The following is a 17,773-nucleotide window of genomic DNA, read 5'->3' as shown; positions in this document are numbered from 1 at the left end:
GTTTTTGCATTAGAGTTCTTTCTTCTAAGGACAGCAATGCCACGCAGGAATTTTCAAACTCGGGTATAGTAGCACGGAGAACAACTGACGGGATTCTGCCCATGCTGCGTAATTTAACCGACCGGGCACGGATGGAATTCAGAATGCATTCTTGAAACGCTTTGCAGGACATGTCGCACACTATATGTCAAATGTGTTTCGGTTCTCATTAAACGATAGCTTCCAGCAGAATGGAAAGCGTAATGCGCAGTGCCAATACACAAGAAACGTGATAAGCTAATATTAACGACTTATAGGCCTGTGTCGATTACTTCAGCTTGTTCGAAACTTACGGTGCACATCCTAGCTGCTTCTGTTAGGTCTTTGTCTAACAAAAACGTTTTGTGCACATTTCCACGCGTTTTCACCCAGAGAAAACCGACGAATCAGCTAGGTACCACTCTGCGTGATTTGTTTACTGGTGTTAGATCGCTCATGGTGAACAGATGCGTTTGTATCGACTTTGCCAAAGCATGTGACGAAGTATCGCATCGCAAACCCTTGCATAAACAAGAATACATTGGACTTCCTGGCTATACAGGGAAGTCAGTGGAAGCGCATTTGCGAAATTGAAGTCATTTTGGTGTGGTGGATGATCAGGCGTCCGATATCCTCCCACTCTCTTCTGGTGTGCCACAGAGCAGTGTACTGGGGAATTTGCTATTTTTACTGTATGTAAACGACTTAATTGAATTAGTGTCTTTCTCTATGCTTATAAGACTTTTTGCAAATGACCACCTTCTGCAAAATGTTGTTCAAGATTGAGCAGCGATGTCGAACATTCGACATGGATGTTAACGTTAAACAAATGTCTTACGCAACGTGCAACCTATTATTTATGCTCATACACTTTACAATCAAGAAATAGTACACCTAACTGAATACGAGTATTTAGACGTTACGGCCACTTTTCTGGCGAGAATTTTTTCTGGATATTGGTGCATCCGCTATGAGGACCTTGTTTTTTTTTTAAAGGAGGAAGTTGGCAAAAATACTAAGCTCAGATTATTGCAACATCATACATATGTTTGGCCTGAAATAGCATACGCTTCCGTGTTTTGCGGTGCTCAAACCAAAGGGGATATACGAGAGATAGTGATGTTCCAATAGAAAGCAGTCAGATTTATTTATGGGAAATGCAAAACAAGTAACCGCTGCTAAGCTGATACGTTATAATTCCAACATTCCGACGCTACATATGCGCAGACAATATGCTCGCATAGTGTATTGGCATAATATAATAAAAGCTATACTAGGCATACCCATACCTTCATATGACCAAACCTTGAGTACTCGAAAATGCATTTGAACAGGCCTTTTTTCCCACGGACGATTTCCGACTGGAACGCCCTTCCTAAAGCTGTTCTTGAAGACACTGATGTTCTGAAGGCATTTGAACGTATCGTACGTTGAGCATATGTTACACATGTTCAAATGAAAATGAAATGTTATTACATATGTTGCTTCAATTTTTATTTTTATTTGTACAGCGATATAACCCTGTGTGAGTGTGAATGGTCATATTTCATCATTTTTTTTTATCAAGGCCTTATGTCTGGCACTCGCGCATTGTTTATATTTTGTGTATTATAATGAAATTTCGCTTGGACCAATCTGGCCTGCAGTATTGTGAAACAAATACGTAATAAAACAGACACGGCAACGTAGCTCTGCATCCCTCTCTGGTGCCCGCAAGCTCAGACCAATTTCCTTGTTGCCTAATACAGGGATTATGACGACGTCTTCTCGGACATCGCGAATCACGAGTTCTTTCAGATGCTGAGTAAGGTGCCGCTACATTACTACGGCATCGGCATTCTCAAGCAATTGTGGCGGAGTCCAATTCTGGGCTCTGTGGACGTGAACGCACCATTCGTCTACGTGAAGGTGAGCACGCATCGATGAGGTCAAGGCGCACGAAATGCGACATAGTCCGTCGACCTGCTCGCTCCATGCGTCGTGGTGTTTTAACATCTTCCGAGTGCTATTTGGAAAAAAAAAGAAACATCGCAGTTTCACCCGAAAGGCGAAGAGTTGATTGCGATTGCAAATTAAGAAATAGCTATGCGAAGTAAGGCTAGTAGCTGTATCTACTATATGAGCCGCTATTAACATTCGCTTGCAAACTAAATTACAAGCATGGTGTCATGCGCGCACAGGCAAACGTGATGCACATCTCACGCGACGACCGCGGACTTTAGCTGTCAGGACGCTGGCGGGATGAAGAGTGGCTAATCGGTGGCAAGCGAATTGCCCTTCGTGCTGCCCCTCGATTGCTAACTTGGCGAGCGATAAAACAGCGCTCACGAAGTCACCCGCTGCGGTGGCTTAGCGGCTACGGTGTCGCGCTGCCATGCAAGAGGTCGCGGCATTCAATCCCGGCAGCAGCGGGGCCGCCGCACTTCGATGGGGGTGAAATACAAAAACGCCAGAGTGCCGTTCAGAGGGAGCACGTTAAGGATCCCCTGGGGGTCAAAATTAAACCGGAACGCACCCCGCCCCCGTCCCCCGCTACGGCGTGCCTCACAATCAAATCGTTGTTTTTGGCGGGTAAAACCCTAGAATTCGAGTCGTGAGCTACCTCGGGTGCGCTAGCCTTCCGATCCACGGCAGAATAGCGCAGAGATTAGACGCGCGTGGACGCACACACAGCTGCGTAAGGTGCAGCCACGGCCGGAGTAGAAGCAGAGACGCGCGCACTCCTCCACCCCCCCCCCCCTCTCCTAGCGCGCGCACATCTCCACGCTCTCCCCACTTAGGAGCGCGAGAAGACGCCGCCGCGCCAAACCACCATCTTTCTCGGCACACCCTCGCATGGCCCCCTGCGCGCTGCATCTTACGACGCGCGACCGAAATCCCATCGCGCAGCGGACTTCTTGTGCGGTGTCGCGGCGACGGCGACAATGACAGTGGAAATTCACCTTGAGTGTTTATGTAATTGCTAAGGCATTAAAATGACATATCCTCTTGAGACCCACTTTCATAAACTGCATGTGACATGGTTTAGATTTAGAGGGTTAGGTTTAGGGGGTTAGGTTTAGAGGGTTTTCTACTTATACAAGATGATGCTGATTTCAACATCATTCTGTATACTATGCCGATTTCAGCGTAGCGCCGTAGCATTTGAACATAAAGATGGCGTATTATTTCACTAACCTGCAGATAACAGGAAGCATATAGAAAAGCAATTATTTCTCTTAACTGTATTAAGGTCTCGGAAGGGTACTGTCGGCATTTCACGGAACACGTTAGCTCATTATCAAACCCGAGTCGGGGATAAGCTTGTGATACGAAGCCATCCACAACGCAAATCATGCGCGGTCTGCTCGGACCCAGCAAAATGTTTTTCTATCGGTAAATGCTATGAGCTGAGTTGTAATATAGAAGTGCCGTGGGCCGAAATTAGTTGGGGTTATGCTTCTGATAATTGCTTTATTTAACACTGCCTCTACTTTTTCCTTTAACACCACACGTGATGCTAAGAAATTGAGCTACCCTTCTTAGGGGACCTACTAAAAAACGTGCCCCTTGGATCTCATTGTCGACACAACGTAGATTTGATCCCTGCATGTAGATGAAATGGATGCCTTCGCAATAATAATAATAATAATAATAATAATAATAATAATAATAATAATAATAATAATAATAATAATAATAATAATAATTTGTTACAAGGTCTTCGCCATACCTTGTATGACGACCATGTCGCATTTTATTAATTTTCCCAGTAGAAATCTTTGCTGTTTTCGACAACTATACACTTTCCACTTCACGTTCCAGAAGTTCTGCATCTTCCACGGTGCATGAAAACTATGAGCGAAGTTGAGAAGCTTGCGGAAATAGAAGAGAATTTTGATTTGTTAGAACTGTGGTGCTGGCATACAATCCACGCGTAGAGTCCATAGCAAATTCCGTTGACTGTCAAACGAACAAGTCATATGACTCTACGTAAGATCAAACCCGATCCTTCCTTCGAAGCAAAGCAAATTGAACTAAAGCATTGTTATGCCGTTCATGTCACGCAGACTGGCGGTTTGACTGAACATGAATTAATGCCCACCAAAGTTGAACGTAAGAGGCAACGGGGTAACCAGTGTACTATATGGCCAGGTTGGCATCCACCAGGACCCATGAAAGTGAGCTTTAAAACTTGTATTAGGCAGACCTTACAGTTGGTTATATGTGTGATCGAGGTGTCACCAAGACTTCAAATTGACTCGATGGTGCCTAGTGCGGTTCAGACAAGGTGTGGCATGGTGACACGTGGTGCCTAGTGCTACCGGTACCCTCGTACACAAGTTCCTGAAATCTATCGCACGTCTTACGTTAATCGCCGTATTCACCCTTCATTGTCACATATGCCGGCGGCCGCAGCCTTGACCCTACGGACCGCACTCGATACTGAAACCTCTTCTCTCACTTGCATGAGGACAGTCCTCACATTTTCTTTTTTCGGGTTGTACTGCCCAATCTTGGTCATAAAACACCTTCTCTGGAGGGAAAAAGCGATTTGCCTTTAATAACGTTCCTTGGCTAACCTCGCCACGAAGAGCTGTTTGATGAGATACCTTCAGTAGAATGCATTTCGTGCAGACGAAGACGATATTCTTCCCTTTCTTGAGCACGAGGTCGCGGGATCGTATCACGGCCACGGCGGCCGCATTTCGATGGGGGCGAAATGCGAAAACACCCGTGTACTTAGATTTAGGTGCACGTTAATGAACCCCAGGTAGTCGAAATTTCCGGAGTCCTCCACTACGGCGTGCCTCATAATCAGAAAGCGGGTTTGGCACGTAAAACCCCATAATTTAAGTTTTTTAAATTTTAATCCTTTCCTTTCTTGAGAGAATTGTCGGCTCTGAAATTTGCAGCTGGCTGTCGTTGCGTGGTCATTGAACGGTATACTTGAAACGGAGTGAATACTTTCGTGGAAATCCGGTGCTCGGTGGTCCGCATACCTTGAGTATAGGCGCACCCGACTCAAGGAGAACAGACATTCTTTACATCTACATGCTATATTATGGAACTCTCACTGGGCACGTTCTGAGGCACAGTTGTTCTTACAATCGGCGACGATTTGTTCTTTTAAAAAATAACTACCTCATATATCACCACCACAACTTGTGGTCATTGGGTTACTTCAAATCGGGCATTATCCGCGCACCAGTGATTCCATGCAGGCCATGCTGCTACTGTTTTCGTCGCTAGCACGAAAGCACTGCTTTGCGGTAGCTGGTCACAGAAACATGTGGCTCCCTCCTCATTGGGTCTAGATAACCTCCGATCTGCGACGTCTTGCGTGTTACATTTAGCAATATATTACTTTACGACACATAACTAAAGAATTAACGTTACATGGAATCCCGTGACGCATATTTCTTTCTTGCATAGGAGTGCGGTAAACTTTTTTGGTTGCGAATGCGAGCGGGGGCGATATCCCTTCGTAGCTTTTCCCGTCCAAATCAGATTATAGGAGAATACAGAAATAGGGTACAGTCTTCGAGCAATTCTTCTTACGACTATGTTAAAGCCAAGGACGTTCTAGCCGAGTTAGCCCCTGCTTTTCCGTGTCAGATCCGCACTCCAGGAGATAGGAATAGAGGATAAAGTGTTTCAAAGAAATACACGGACATTTTAGCGCAGTACAGAGTAGGAAAGAGAATCTACCCTCCCCTACACTCTGATGTATCCAGAGAAGACGGAGTCACGCTTGGACAATTACACACAAAGACTTTTTCGCACGGTACATTATTTTGCGTTATATGTACAACCAACTACGACTCCAAATGCGAGGACTGTGAAGTGCCAAACACCTTCTACTATGTGATACGGGAAGGCGAGAAAAACACCACGCACACCCGATTTCCCAACCAACCGCGGAGCATGTGGGTGGACCAGCTGGCCAGCTCAAGCCCCGAGAACCAATCGCGTCTGCTAAACAGGGCCGGACTGGCGGCGAGGGGCTATGGCGTCCCGCGGAGTGAGGAAGCCGCCCACTTAGACACGAGCAAACCTTCCGTCTGCTCACATTCGGTAAAAATTCATTTCTCCTCCTCCTCCTCATCGGATATGTTTCCAGCCTCTATTGCGAGCCGATCCCGGAAACAGTGCAGTCTAAAAAGGAAGGCCGACCCTGACGCAGCAAAAAGAATTGAAGCAGTTCGACGCTCAGCATATACACGCCTGACACGAGGCGTGACGCGACAGATCGCCGTACTCGCAACGGCTGCGCCGCATTCTGACTCCCAACAGGCGCAAGAAGATCGTCCTTTGTCTACTTCAACTGGAGTTTGAATCGCGTGCCATTCTTTTTTTGGACTCTCGGTTCGGTGGTTTAGGCATGTGTCTAGAATCGCGTAGAAGTCTCTAAAGTAACGGTAACAAGAATGATAGTTTAAGCGTGTGCGTGATCGTATCCACCTGTCTTTTGTCACTCGTTTCCAGAGAATCCGGGACATGTTCTGGCCGACAGCAAAGATTGTGTACAAGGTCGAGTTCGACAGCAAGAAGAACATAGATTATTTCATAGACATGTGCAGGTAAGTTTCCAGCGCTGCCTGCTAAGCGTTCTTTCTGAACATTGAGAAGACGAGAAAGGGAGAGAAAGACAGAGACGACGTCTCGACCACAGCCGTTTCTACGCCGCCACTTCATTAAAAGAAACGCATCTGGCCAGTTTTCCTGGATAACTAGACTCGGGAATCGCGTGTGTATCGGGCGTTTCTGGCAGAAAAAAAAAAGGCCAAGTCTACTGCAGCCTCCTTTAGAAGGCAGCAGCTAATTATCTCCTGTTTCACTCCCCTTTCAGGGAGTTATTCTCGATTCACGATAGAGGAAAGCCTCGTTCTCCCCAGCGGCCCGGGGCAATGCAGTTATACTGCCTTCAAGAGCTCAGTCGCAAATTCCTGTCATCCACCAGAAGTTTCAGAGCGCAATATAGCGCTGGACAGCAGGAAGGATTTCTAATTTGTTCATTGACAGAGGGGATAAAGGAAATAGCAACCTGGCGTCTTTGTCCAGCTAGGAGGTGGCCCTCACTGCTGACATACGCACTCTTCCTTGGGGTACCCATCCGTATAAAGCTATGTTATTGCTTTAAGTGTAAACCGACCAGCCCTAGAAAATATTAAGGTAATGCATTTCTGCGTCTTCTGTTGTGGCCTGGGTTTAGCTCTATACTCTGTAATTCTTGCCATAATATCACGGAAAATGGACCAGCTATCAGCGATCCTTTCTCAGATGCCATCAGAGAACATTCGTGGTTTATTTCGAACAACCGGCGGAAAGGGGGTGGGGAGGCAAGTCTTTACCATGCGCCCAAGTTTCCCTAAGAAGGTCGCATTTATTCTTTCCGGTTCATCCTAATATTACAATAATAATAGTTAATTAGTTACTGTCGTATCATTTCTTCCTTTAAGCTAACTATCTTTTCTTCTAACTTTTTTTAGTATGTCATGTTTTGTGCGTCTGCACGTGATGGCAAATAAGCAACAAAGAAAAAAAAATCGGCACAAACACATAATCATGCTTACGTATGGGAATGCGAAAGCATTATAGTCGCTTGTTATAGCGACTATAATGACTATAGGCCTGTTATCGAGGTTTGCTGGTCATAGCAAATCCCGACCGATGAAATCCGAAGAGCAAGTAACACCCGGGAGGCAGCGCGCTCATTGTGTACATTCATGACGTGGCGCCACCTCCTACCCATTGGGCTGCGCCGTCACGTGTCCAATGACGCACGCACTAGGCCACGCCTTTAGTCAGCCAGAACCACGAGGCCGCCGCGGCGTCGGGAAAGCGTGCTCTCCTCGCACCCCGAAGGCCCGGGCTCGATTTCCACACAGACGGAAATGTGCAAAATTTTTCTTTTGAAAGACATTAATCTAGTTAGATTACAGAAACCTCGCCGAGAAACTTGATTCCAATCCGAGCACTTCTGACGCGTGTTTTACTCTTTGCGCCGTCGACAGCTTTCGGCTCCATCGCTCGGTCACGCCGGCGACGAAGATGCCGGGCATTCGCCTAATGGAGCACACGGTGCTTTCGCATTAAAAAATGAACGAATACTATTTATGGATTTCGCGCGGCGAGAAAAACAGATCGTGTAACATTACAACTGCCTCGTCGCTGCAGCGGCAGCGCGGAAATGTCCCGCGACTTCGACCTCGCCTCACCTCTGACGGAAAGCCGACGCACAGAGACGACCACGCTCTTGCGGAAAAGAGCGAAAGATGCGCGAAAACCCAGCCCCCCAAGAGAGCCACTGGCGTTGCGAGGGTCTAGACAATCGCAGGAAATGTTTCACCGATTGCCTCTAACTGGGTTCGATTGACGCTGGATTGCGCGTGCGCCGGAAGACCTTGAGGGCCAGAACGAATTTCTTTGTTTTTTTCTGCTGTGTCGGATTCCGGAACGGAGACGTGTTGGCATAAGTTCATGAAATTATACGTTTAAATTCGGGCATTTTGGTTTATGTTTTCGTGTCGGTATGTGTAAAGCCCCTCCATCCACGCGCCACCACCGCTTTCTTTAAAGTACCGACAACCGCCTTTTCCCCTCACACCAAATCTGGTTCCGGCATTTCCGCTTCCGGCATTTCCGGTTCCGGCATGTCCAGTTTTAAGATTTCCGGTTCTGGCGTTTACGCTTCCTGGAGTTGCGCTGCGAGAATTTCCACTGTGATAGCAGACGATGCTGAGACGCCCGTGCTTAGCAACCGGTGCTAATTTGAGTAGCTCGCTCTAGCCATTCCACCAAGCGTCATTCGTGTGCGTCTACGTGCTTGTTTGCGTACGCTGCGCCCGCACGCTTTGCCTGTCGTCCCCTTTCTCTGACAAAGTGCGGAGTTCCATGGGCTGGGGCACAACACACGAACATAATTCGCCATACACATCTGCTCGCGTCACAACACTAACACAATTCGCCGTACACCTTTGCACGCGTTACAACACGCGCGCACGCACCAATTCACTGCACGCCTCCACTCATATCGCTCAAGAAAAGCACACTTGTTTTCACCATGTCACTGAATGACCTCCACGCAAATTTGAACTTGTTATATTTCGCAGCTTCACGTCATTGCAGTACTTCACGCAGTGCACACACTTGGGACGTTCGTTACCTTCGATCTGCCATACGAGACAAGTTCAACCTCAGAATCAACAGCATAAACTCTATCCGTCTGCCGTACAAATTGGCGTCGCGAACTCCTTCACTAAAGTCCCTCCATACGTGCTAGCTGGAGGGGATGTGTGCTTCAAAACAAGAAGAATTCAAAGGGGACAAGCTGTTGTATTCCGCTGAAGTAGTAGTTTGCGGTCGCTGTTTTCCAAATGCACGAAGAACGGGAGCGGTCTCCAAGCACCCAGGCACTACATTCCACTGTACGTTGTCTCTCGTGGCACAACCCGTCGCAGGTTGACGCGAAGCAGCGAACACGGCCAGATCGCCGATTACAATAGGCGGTGGTTCTTGGATGGAATCGCATTAACAGTTTCAACCGCAGCTGGTGCAATTAAAGCCTCTCCGTAGACGCGAAAGTAAACAACGCTAAAAAACATAGCGTCACTTCCACTCGGAACAGGAAGCTGAGGCTACGTAAGTTCCGCTTGACGCCGGAAGCTGAGGGGGTGAGTGGGAGAGGAGCGTGGAGGAGGAGGGTAGGTTGGCGGTACTTAACCTGGTCGGCGGTGGCGCGTGGATGTAGGGGCTTTAGGTATGTGTAGAGGCCTGCATAGCATGGCCTGCATCCAGTCGTTAAGCGTCCGACAACGGGATTTTGAATACGGGAGCACCGCCATGTGTTAAAGCTTTGACTCCGTGGCAACTCCGTTAAGGCCTACCAATTAATGCGCGTAATGCCTCAGCGAAGGCCCCGGGAGTCGCTATTGCTTCAGAAGCCTGGGCGTTTTTAAGCAAAGCTTGCATTGCAGTTACCTATGTGTAACGTGCAAGCCCTTAAGCACTGGTCCAGATGCTTGTGTGGCCACGGTTGGTTCGGAGCGGTTGGATTTCGCAATCCGCTCTAATTGCTTCGTCATTCGGTGAAATGAAGGAAACAGCGTGGCGGACATTTTCCACCCGCTCAGCTCTCGACCGTGTTCTCTCCGCAGGAATACGCAGATGCCCGACTTAATCGTTGTGACGGCGCACGATTACTTTCCGGGACCTGACGTGAAAAAACAAGTGCTGCTACCCCCGAACATCTACTACCGGCCGATTGATTTCTGGTATCAGGCGAACTACGGACACACTGTGGTAAGCGGTACGCACCTTGCGCGGACATTTTGCAGTAATCAGCTTTTGCATTGTTTTTTTTGTATACACCTCTTAAGGAATGGAAAATAACCTTGTTTTAGCGCATTCCGCCGCACTGGGTAGTACTGAAAGCACTAGACCAAACTGTAAAATAATTTACACCCTGAAGACTAAAAAAGGGTGTAAATGTGTCTATAACTCACACCCTTAGGGTGTCCAATATATAGATAACACCCTAATGGTGTGAGTTATAGACACATTTGCACCCTTTTTGACCTGTTAGGGTGTAAATTATTTTACAGTGCATGTGTTGTCGTAAACAGGCCGCCTGGCATGTCAAACTCGTCCCCAGGCTCCTTTCACCGAGGCCCAATCTGTCGAGCCGCTGCCGCAATAGCACCGACAAGAAGGGAGCCATTTTCTATTCCGAACGGAACGGTGCATGCCGGCGGTTATTCCACGATATTGCTGTGTTCGTTTCCGCTTAACTGAGCATAATGTGTGCGTAAACGTCGATTCGAAGTCTCGTTTTTTTTTTGTTTCCTGACGTCGCTCGAGAGACAGGCAAAAATGGGCGCGGCCTCAGAAATCTCGGCCGGTCACCTAGGGGTATATAGGTGGATCTCGAATAAAAAAAAATGGCTGTGGCTTAGCTAAGGTTACGCCCAGGATGCGAAGCATACTAGCCTTTATTTTAGTTGTTGAACCACTGTTTAGCCTGGTGAACTGCTGTTGCTTGGCTATATTTGTTGGGCTAGACGAAGAAACAACTCATGCGTTACTCTGCTGATTCCTTTATTTTCAAACCAATAAATACGCTCTACCGCTACCAATACCGCTATACCGCTGGTATAGCGGTATTGGTAACCTGGTATAGCGGGAGGAGCGGGAGTTAGGCCGCAGTACCATCTGTGCGACCGCAGGCGAGCGCACGAGCTGAGACCCGGCTATGTAGCTACGCGGCCGCAAGCGAGCGCACGAGTTGAGCCTCCGCTTTTGCAGCTGCTATGACGTCATATGGTAGCTACGCGGCCGCGCGCCTCGCAGCAAGGAAGAGCGTGGTTGTGCGGTTAGTATGCTTCGCATAAAAAACTGTTTGGAAAAGGTTTACGTTGTAACGACTCAGGACAGTGTAACTACTTGGCATGAGTGCCGTTGGCTCGCTCATTTGCCTTCTTGCGAAGAAACTAGGTGCGTAACTAGGTGCAACGCAAATTGTTGTTAACTCGTTCGCCGATTGGCATTGGGACGGAACAGGCAAGTGTTTTGCGCTAGCGCACACTGCGTAGCGGAATGTGGTGCTTAGAAATGAATGTGAAGATTCCGTATGCACGTTCCAGGCGGTGACGCCCATTAAACAGACCCGGAAGCAGCATGATGAAAAAGACACGCGGGCGAATGGACGGCTGCCTTTAAGCAGTTGGGTACAAAACACGTAATAATATAGTGTTCCCCACTCGTGAGAGAAAAAAAATTAACTAAGGACTCCTTGAATAACACTGCGATTGAAAGCATTTCTTATAGCGTGTTCGCGTCTATCATACACCTGGTTCTGCTGCCATTTGAGCTCTCGCTGGAAGCTCTCAACTCCTGTCGCACGTTTACGAAACTGCGGTGTAGCGATATGCGGATTGTGCGCGCCTTGAATTCCGTGTAAGCATAATTCTTTTTCTACATTGCATCCTTTTCCTGTTTTTCTTTTCTTTGTTGCGTAATTTGGCGTATGGCACACAATATGTCTCACACAAACGTCAGAAAACATTCCAGACACTAAGCACAACTCCCTACCGCTCGTTAGACACGTTCTATCATTCGTGGTGGTGCCACAGCAGGGCCGCGCCCGCTCCAATTTTCATCAAACCAGAGACGCAAAAGCAAAACGGGTGAATGGCAGTCAAGCCGTTAATTAAACTATTGTCTGTGGCGCCGTATACTTCTTTCTACGCCAAGGAGGTTTATTTGAAACCTCTTTATATCAGCGTTGCTGAACATTCTTCCATCGAATGCATATCTTCTAGCATGGCCATCGACCTCTTGTGTAGGCGTAAAAGCGTGAACCCAGCATAGCGTTACAGTTGCGACCTGTGCGCCGGATTACATTTTGATAAGTTAGGCATTGTTGAGAGCGACAATATAGACGCTTCTACGCATGTCGCGTAGTTGTCGAGCATTTAGGTAAATTAAATTACGGGGAATTAGATGCCGAAACCACTTTCTGATTATGAGGAACGCCGTATATAGTGGGGGACTGCGGAAATGTCGACCACCAGGGGTTCTTTAACGTGCACATAAATCAAAGTACACGGGTGTTTTCGCATTTCTCCCCGATCGAAATGCGGCCGCCGCGGCAGGGATACGATCCCGCGACTTCGTGCTTAGCAGCCCTACACCGTAGCCACTAAGCAACCACTGCGGCTGAGCGTTTTGTTAATCCTTTCCAGAAAGGTACTGTGTCTCCGGCCTGCCTAATATTTTTTATGACAACCTCGCCCCATGTTTTTACCCTTATGTATCGCTGCCTTGAGTCACGACGTTCTGCGACTTAGCTGCTACTGACCCCAAGATAACGTCGACGATGGCAGGAGCTCTATTTCGGCGTTATCTACGCATTACACTGGAGAAAATGCCATTTCTCTAACGAGCGCTGGAAGCGCGTGTTGGATGTTCTCTTACAACTTGAAAGACGCAAGCCAGTACTCGTTAATCTAGCCTTTATTCTTCTCGCATTTTTTTTTTCTGCGCGCAGCCCGAAGCCATGGCGGAAGCCCTAACTGTGCTCAACAACGGCGTGAGTAGACCGATTTCCTTGGTGCTCACGATGGCGGGGACAAAGGCAAGGATGCAATATCCGGACATCCGAAACCCAAAAGCCGGCCGCTGCGCCATCTACCAACCGGCCGTTAACGAGTACCGCTCTTCTTGGCATACTCACTTAACAAACCCAAAAGCGGTGAGTTGAAAAGCCAGTAGACGCGTGACGTCATTCGCGGCTTTCATGTATTCGTGCACCTCTCATGCATGCCATAATTCTGCGTTGCTTGAGCCATTTGCGCAGAAAGTTATAAAAAAAAATTTGTTCGTTTGCAATCCTGAGAAATCTCGATGATGAATCTATCTCGGCCCTCACCAGGTATATTAGCACCTGCTGGGAACAGGGTAATATTTCACGACAATGGAAAACCGCTCGGGTTATAATGATTCCAAAGCCGGGAAAGAAACTTCACCTTGAGAATCTCAGGCCTATATCGTTAACGTCGTGTGCTGGCAAGCTCATGGAGCACGTCATCCTCACACGTCTAACTAATTACATGGAAGATAACGGCCTTTTCCCGCACACCATGATTGGGTTTAGACCAAAACTGTCTACACAAGACATTATGTTGCAAATAAAACACCAAATAATAGACGCGGGACCTCAAACACTAGATACAAAAGCTATCCTTGGTCTTGATCTTACGAAGGCCTTTGATAATATCACCCACAGGGCTATTTTAGAAAACTTACAAGGCCTAGGAGTGGGCCAACGGACCCACGCGTATGTTAAAGACTTTCTCTCTGACCGTGTTGCGCAAATCACAATCGGTGAAGTGAAATCCAAAGAGATAAAACTCGGAAGCCGGGGCACACCACAAGGTTCAGTCTTATCTCCCTTTCTTTTCAATGTAGCTATGATTGGCCTGCCAGCAGAACTAGAAAATATAGAAGGATTACAGCATAGCCTGTACGCCGATGATATCACCCTTTGGGTAACAGGTGGAAGTGATGGGCAGATTGAGGAAATCCTCCAAACAGCCATACATAAGGTTGAGAAATATGTTATGGATAAAGGATTGAGATGCTCGCCGCAAAAATCAGAATTACTTCTATACCGACCGACACGCAGGGGCCGTAAGAGTTCTACGGGTAAACCAAACATCACGCTTTTTGTAAATGGCACCCAAATACCTATTGTCGACAGCATTAGAGTCCTCGGACTCCAGGTATCAGCGAACGGTCACAACGGGGAAACAATCAGAATACTAGAAAACAGCGCACAACAAACACTGAGGCTAATTAAGAGAATAGCTAATCGCCATTATGGGATGAAAGAGAACAATCTGGTACGTCTAGTCCAGGCGTTTGTCATCAGCCGCATAGTATATGTAACCCCTTACCTAAATCTCCAAGTAGCAGAAAAGACAAAAATCGACGGCATCATAAGACGATCATTCAAACAAGCCATAGGTTTGCCGATAAACACAACAAATGACAGGCTTCTAGCCTTAGGTGTCCACAACACGCTCGAAGAACTCATAGAAGCCCATACGATAGCGCAATATGAAAGACTCTCACAAACACCTACTGGCAGACACATACTTAACAAGCTTAGAGTAACATACGCATCACAGTATGGCACTAAAGTAGACATTCCCCACGACATAAGAAAGCAGCTTATTATCCCACCGCTACCCAAAAACATGCATCCTGAACACCACAGGGAAAGGCGGGAGGAAAGGGCAAGAGCTATACAGAGGAGATTCCAACGCTCTCAGGACGTGGTGTACGTCGACGCGGCAGAGTACACGACTACTCAGAATATGTGTATCGTTGCAGTGAACTCGCAAGGTGAGCGTAAGGTCAGCGGATCTATTAAAACTAACAGAGCCGAGGTGGCTGAGGAATCGGCCATTGCTCTCGCAATGGCTTCCACACTGGCCACGATAATAGTCAGTGATTCTAAAACCGCCATTTTAAATTACGCAAAGGGACGCATCTCGCCGGAATCACAACGTATCCTGGCAAACTTTCGCGGTGAGCGGGTTGTCCATATCATCTGGGCGCCTGCGCACTCCTCTCTCCCCGGCAATGAGGCGGCCGACACCGTGGCTCGAGGACTCGCAAACCGAGCCACCGGGGCGCCGCGGTTGGGGCTGACAGGGGACCGGATGGTTGGCTACAGGGATATTACTAATCATTACAGATTGGGAAGGGTGCGTTTTCCTCCCGCACACCCATCACTTAATAAGCAGCAGGCGGTGGCATGGCGCCTCCTTCAAACAAATACATATCCGAACCCGGTGTCTTACAATCATTATTACCCAGACCAATATTCGGCCAATTGTAAACTTTGTCAAGAAAGGGCGGACCTGGATCACATTATCTGGGCCTGCCCTCGGGCGCCACGACAGGGCCGAAAAATTCAGGATCGGAAGCAGTGGGAGACCGTGTTGTCCAGCTCGGCCCCCGAAGACCAACTTTTGGCTGTCCAGCAGGCCGAGGATGCCGCTAGAGCTCAAGGGCTTCTGGCCGCCATCTAGGCGGGGTTGGCCCCCCCAAGAATCTGCCGGCTATATAAATAAAAGTTATTTCTCTCTCTCTCTTCGTTTGCAGAAACAGAATATTTGTTAAGATAACGGAATATAACTTACGCGGACTGCACAAATAAAGTGGACGCTCATGAAGGCCTTCGTTTGAGCTAGTCGGCAAGCATAAGTGAAATATCTCAGCGATAGCTCCGACAAAGTAGACACCCTAGCAATACCTGTGAGCTACGGTGCCGGCGTCGGCAACGGTGTTCGACGATGGCGGCGCAAGTTATTGCGGACATGTTTTAGCAGACGGCACGGCAGCGCATTACGACTACGACGGCACGCCCAGGAGGCGTCGGGGCGATGGAACGACCATGGCGGATATGACGACGCCGCAGCGACGACGTGCATCATGACCAACGACGACGACGGAATCTGGGCAGTGTGGTGGCGACCACATGATAGGAGCTGCTCACCAAGCGCGTTATTCTCCGCTCGCTTAGTCCACGAAGGCAAGCTACTCCCTCCGTCACTCGGTGCCCAAGGACTGCGGGAGTCGGTAGTTACGCAGCTGTGTGATGAGCCGGCAAGATGAAACGGGACACCTCAACGTGAGACACGCTGTAGCACTCAGGCAACGAACGCAACCCGGAACCGACAACCATTGTCGCGAATTGGCATTCTCCATGAAACGGAGTGGCGAGAAGTAGTCGCCCAGCCTGCTTGATCGAAGCAGGCTTTACTGTCCACTGTCTTCATCCGGCCTTTTCCCCATCTGCTCTCGATCTTTCGTATTTAAAGCTTCTATCATCACTGTACATATATCTACGCTCGCAAATGACTCCTGTTCTGATAATCTCTTCCCAGTTATTTTTTTAGAGCGCAGCTTTTAGGCGCCCGTTCCTGCGGTGAGTGTGCGCATCCTGCCTCGTAACCATGCGAACGACCACAGCGAAGGATGAGAGCGAACGCTTAATGCAGCGGGAGAATGAACACAGGCGAGCCGGAAGCGCAGAAGGATGACGCGGCGGAACCATGAGGCGGAGAGCGGAGGAGGAGGGTATGGCGAGAGCGTGGGACGAAAAGCCACGCAGGACCGACTTTGCGGCGACGATTTCGACGAGATGGAGCCAGAGTAGCGCGGGGGGTCTGTATGGAAACAAAGCGCTGCATGAGCGGATGTCTTACTGCGGCGGCTGTTGTGAATCACGCCACTCGTCACGATTAGCGAGGCAGCCGCGCTGCACTTCGCTCCGTTTGCGACGCGCCGCATCAGACAGCTTGGGCGCTATAACGTAAAAGTATTCCAAACCTTTCTATTCCAATTCTGCAAACAGCCCTCGGCGATTGGTCAAAAACTTTTTGGACCACCCTCACTTCACCTGTGTGTCACGCGACGTCACGAAAACCGCGATAGCTCCCCAGTTGATATGACGCGCACACACTGATTATGATTGATTTGGTCGAACAAAAGAACGGTTATTTCTGACTCGACACCTTTTCACCATTAGCCCCCTCGGGTATTGGCCAAAAGTTTTCGGGCGTCACCCACTTCATCGGCCTGTCACGCGACGTCACAAAACTGCAAAAACTCATCGCATCAAAGTGACGTGTACGCGTTAAACATGCATTAAGATGCCGAACAAAACGGTATGTTCTTCTGAAAGCCACAGGCTGCCCCGAAAGGAATAAAAGATGGCTGCCGTCAATCGCTCACGCACTGGCTACTCGCACCTGCCGGACAGCATGGGTTTATTAGCGTGTAATAAAGCTTTACGCGCGGCCGTATAGCGTTTTCGAGCGCTTTCGGCACGTTTACAACACCGTACTGCCAGCTATTCTTTGATGAGGATCCGTTTTAGCGTCATTCTTAAGCTTCCGCTGCATGCCGCCGCGATTTTCGAGCAGCAACCGCAAGCCAACTAAGGGAAACCGGACCAATCGCAGACGCCGGCACCATCCCCTTCATCCGGTGATGGATTTTCAGTGCAGTGGCTCGGCCCCATCGAATCCCTCTCCACTTGAGCGTGCTCCTCGCCTCTTGTCAGCCAATTAAATAAGACAAGCCGCTCAGTGTAGGCAATGTTATTCGTTTTTCAAGGAAACAAAAGTTACTTCCTATGAACGAGGAAAGCGTTTTGTTGGTCTGTTCAGACAACTATGCGGGTGATTGCCCGATGCTT

The 17,773-nt window shown here is 48.4% G+C and overlaps 1 protein-coding gene across 2 annotated transcripts in view; it reads left to right on the top strand.

The window, feature by feature from the left end:
- The window catches only part of LOC139048854 (uncharacterized), an 82,019-nt gene that overhangs the window by 56,389 nt on the left and 7,857 nt on the right, over nt 1-17,773 (top strand). For both annotated transcript variants that reach the window (XM_070523729.1, XM_070523728.1), the window contains 3 exons: nt 6,487-6,581; nt 10,158-10,302; nt 13,049-13,252. In XM_070523729.1, coding sequence (XP_070379830.1) covers nt 6,487-6,581; nt 10,158-10,302; nt 13,049-13,252 — 444 coding nt within the window. The remainder of the gene's footprint in view (nt 1-6,486; nt 6,582-10,157; nt 10,303-13,048; nt 13,253-17,773) is intronic.

The sequence above is a fragment of the Dermacentor albipictus genome, chromosome 8 (assembly GCF_038994185.2).
Source record: "Dermacentor albipictus isolate Rhodes 1998 colony chromosome 8, USDA_Dalb.pri_finalv2, whole genome shotgun sequence".
In the NCBI taxonomy this organism is placed as follows: Eukaryota; Metazoa; Arthropoda; class Arachnida; order Ixodida; family Ixodidae; genus Dermacentor; species Dermacentor albipictus.
This window is presented reverse-complemented; position numbering and strand designations above follow the sequence as displayed.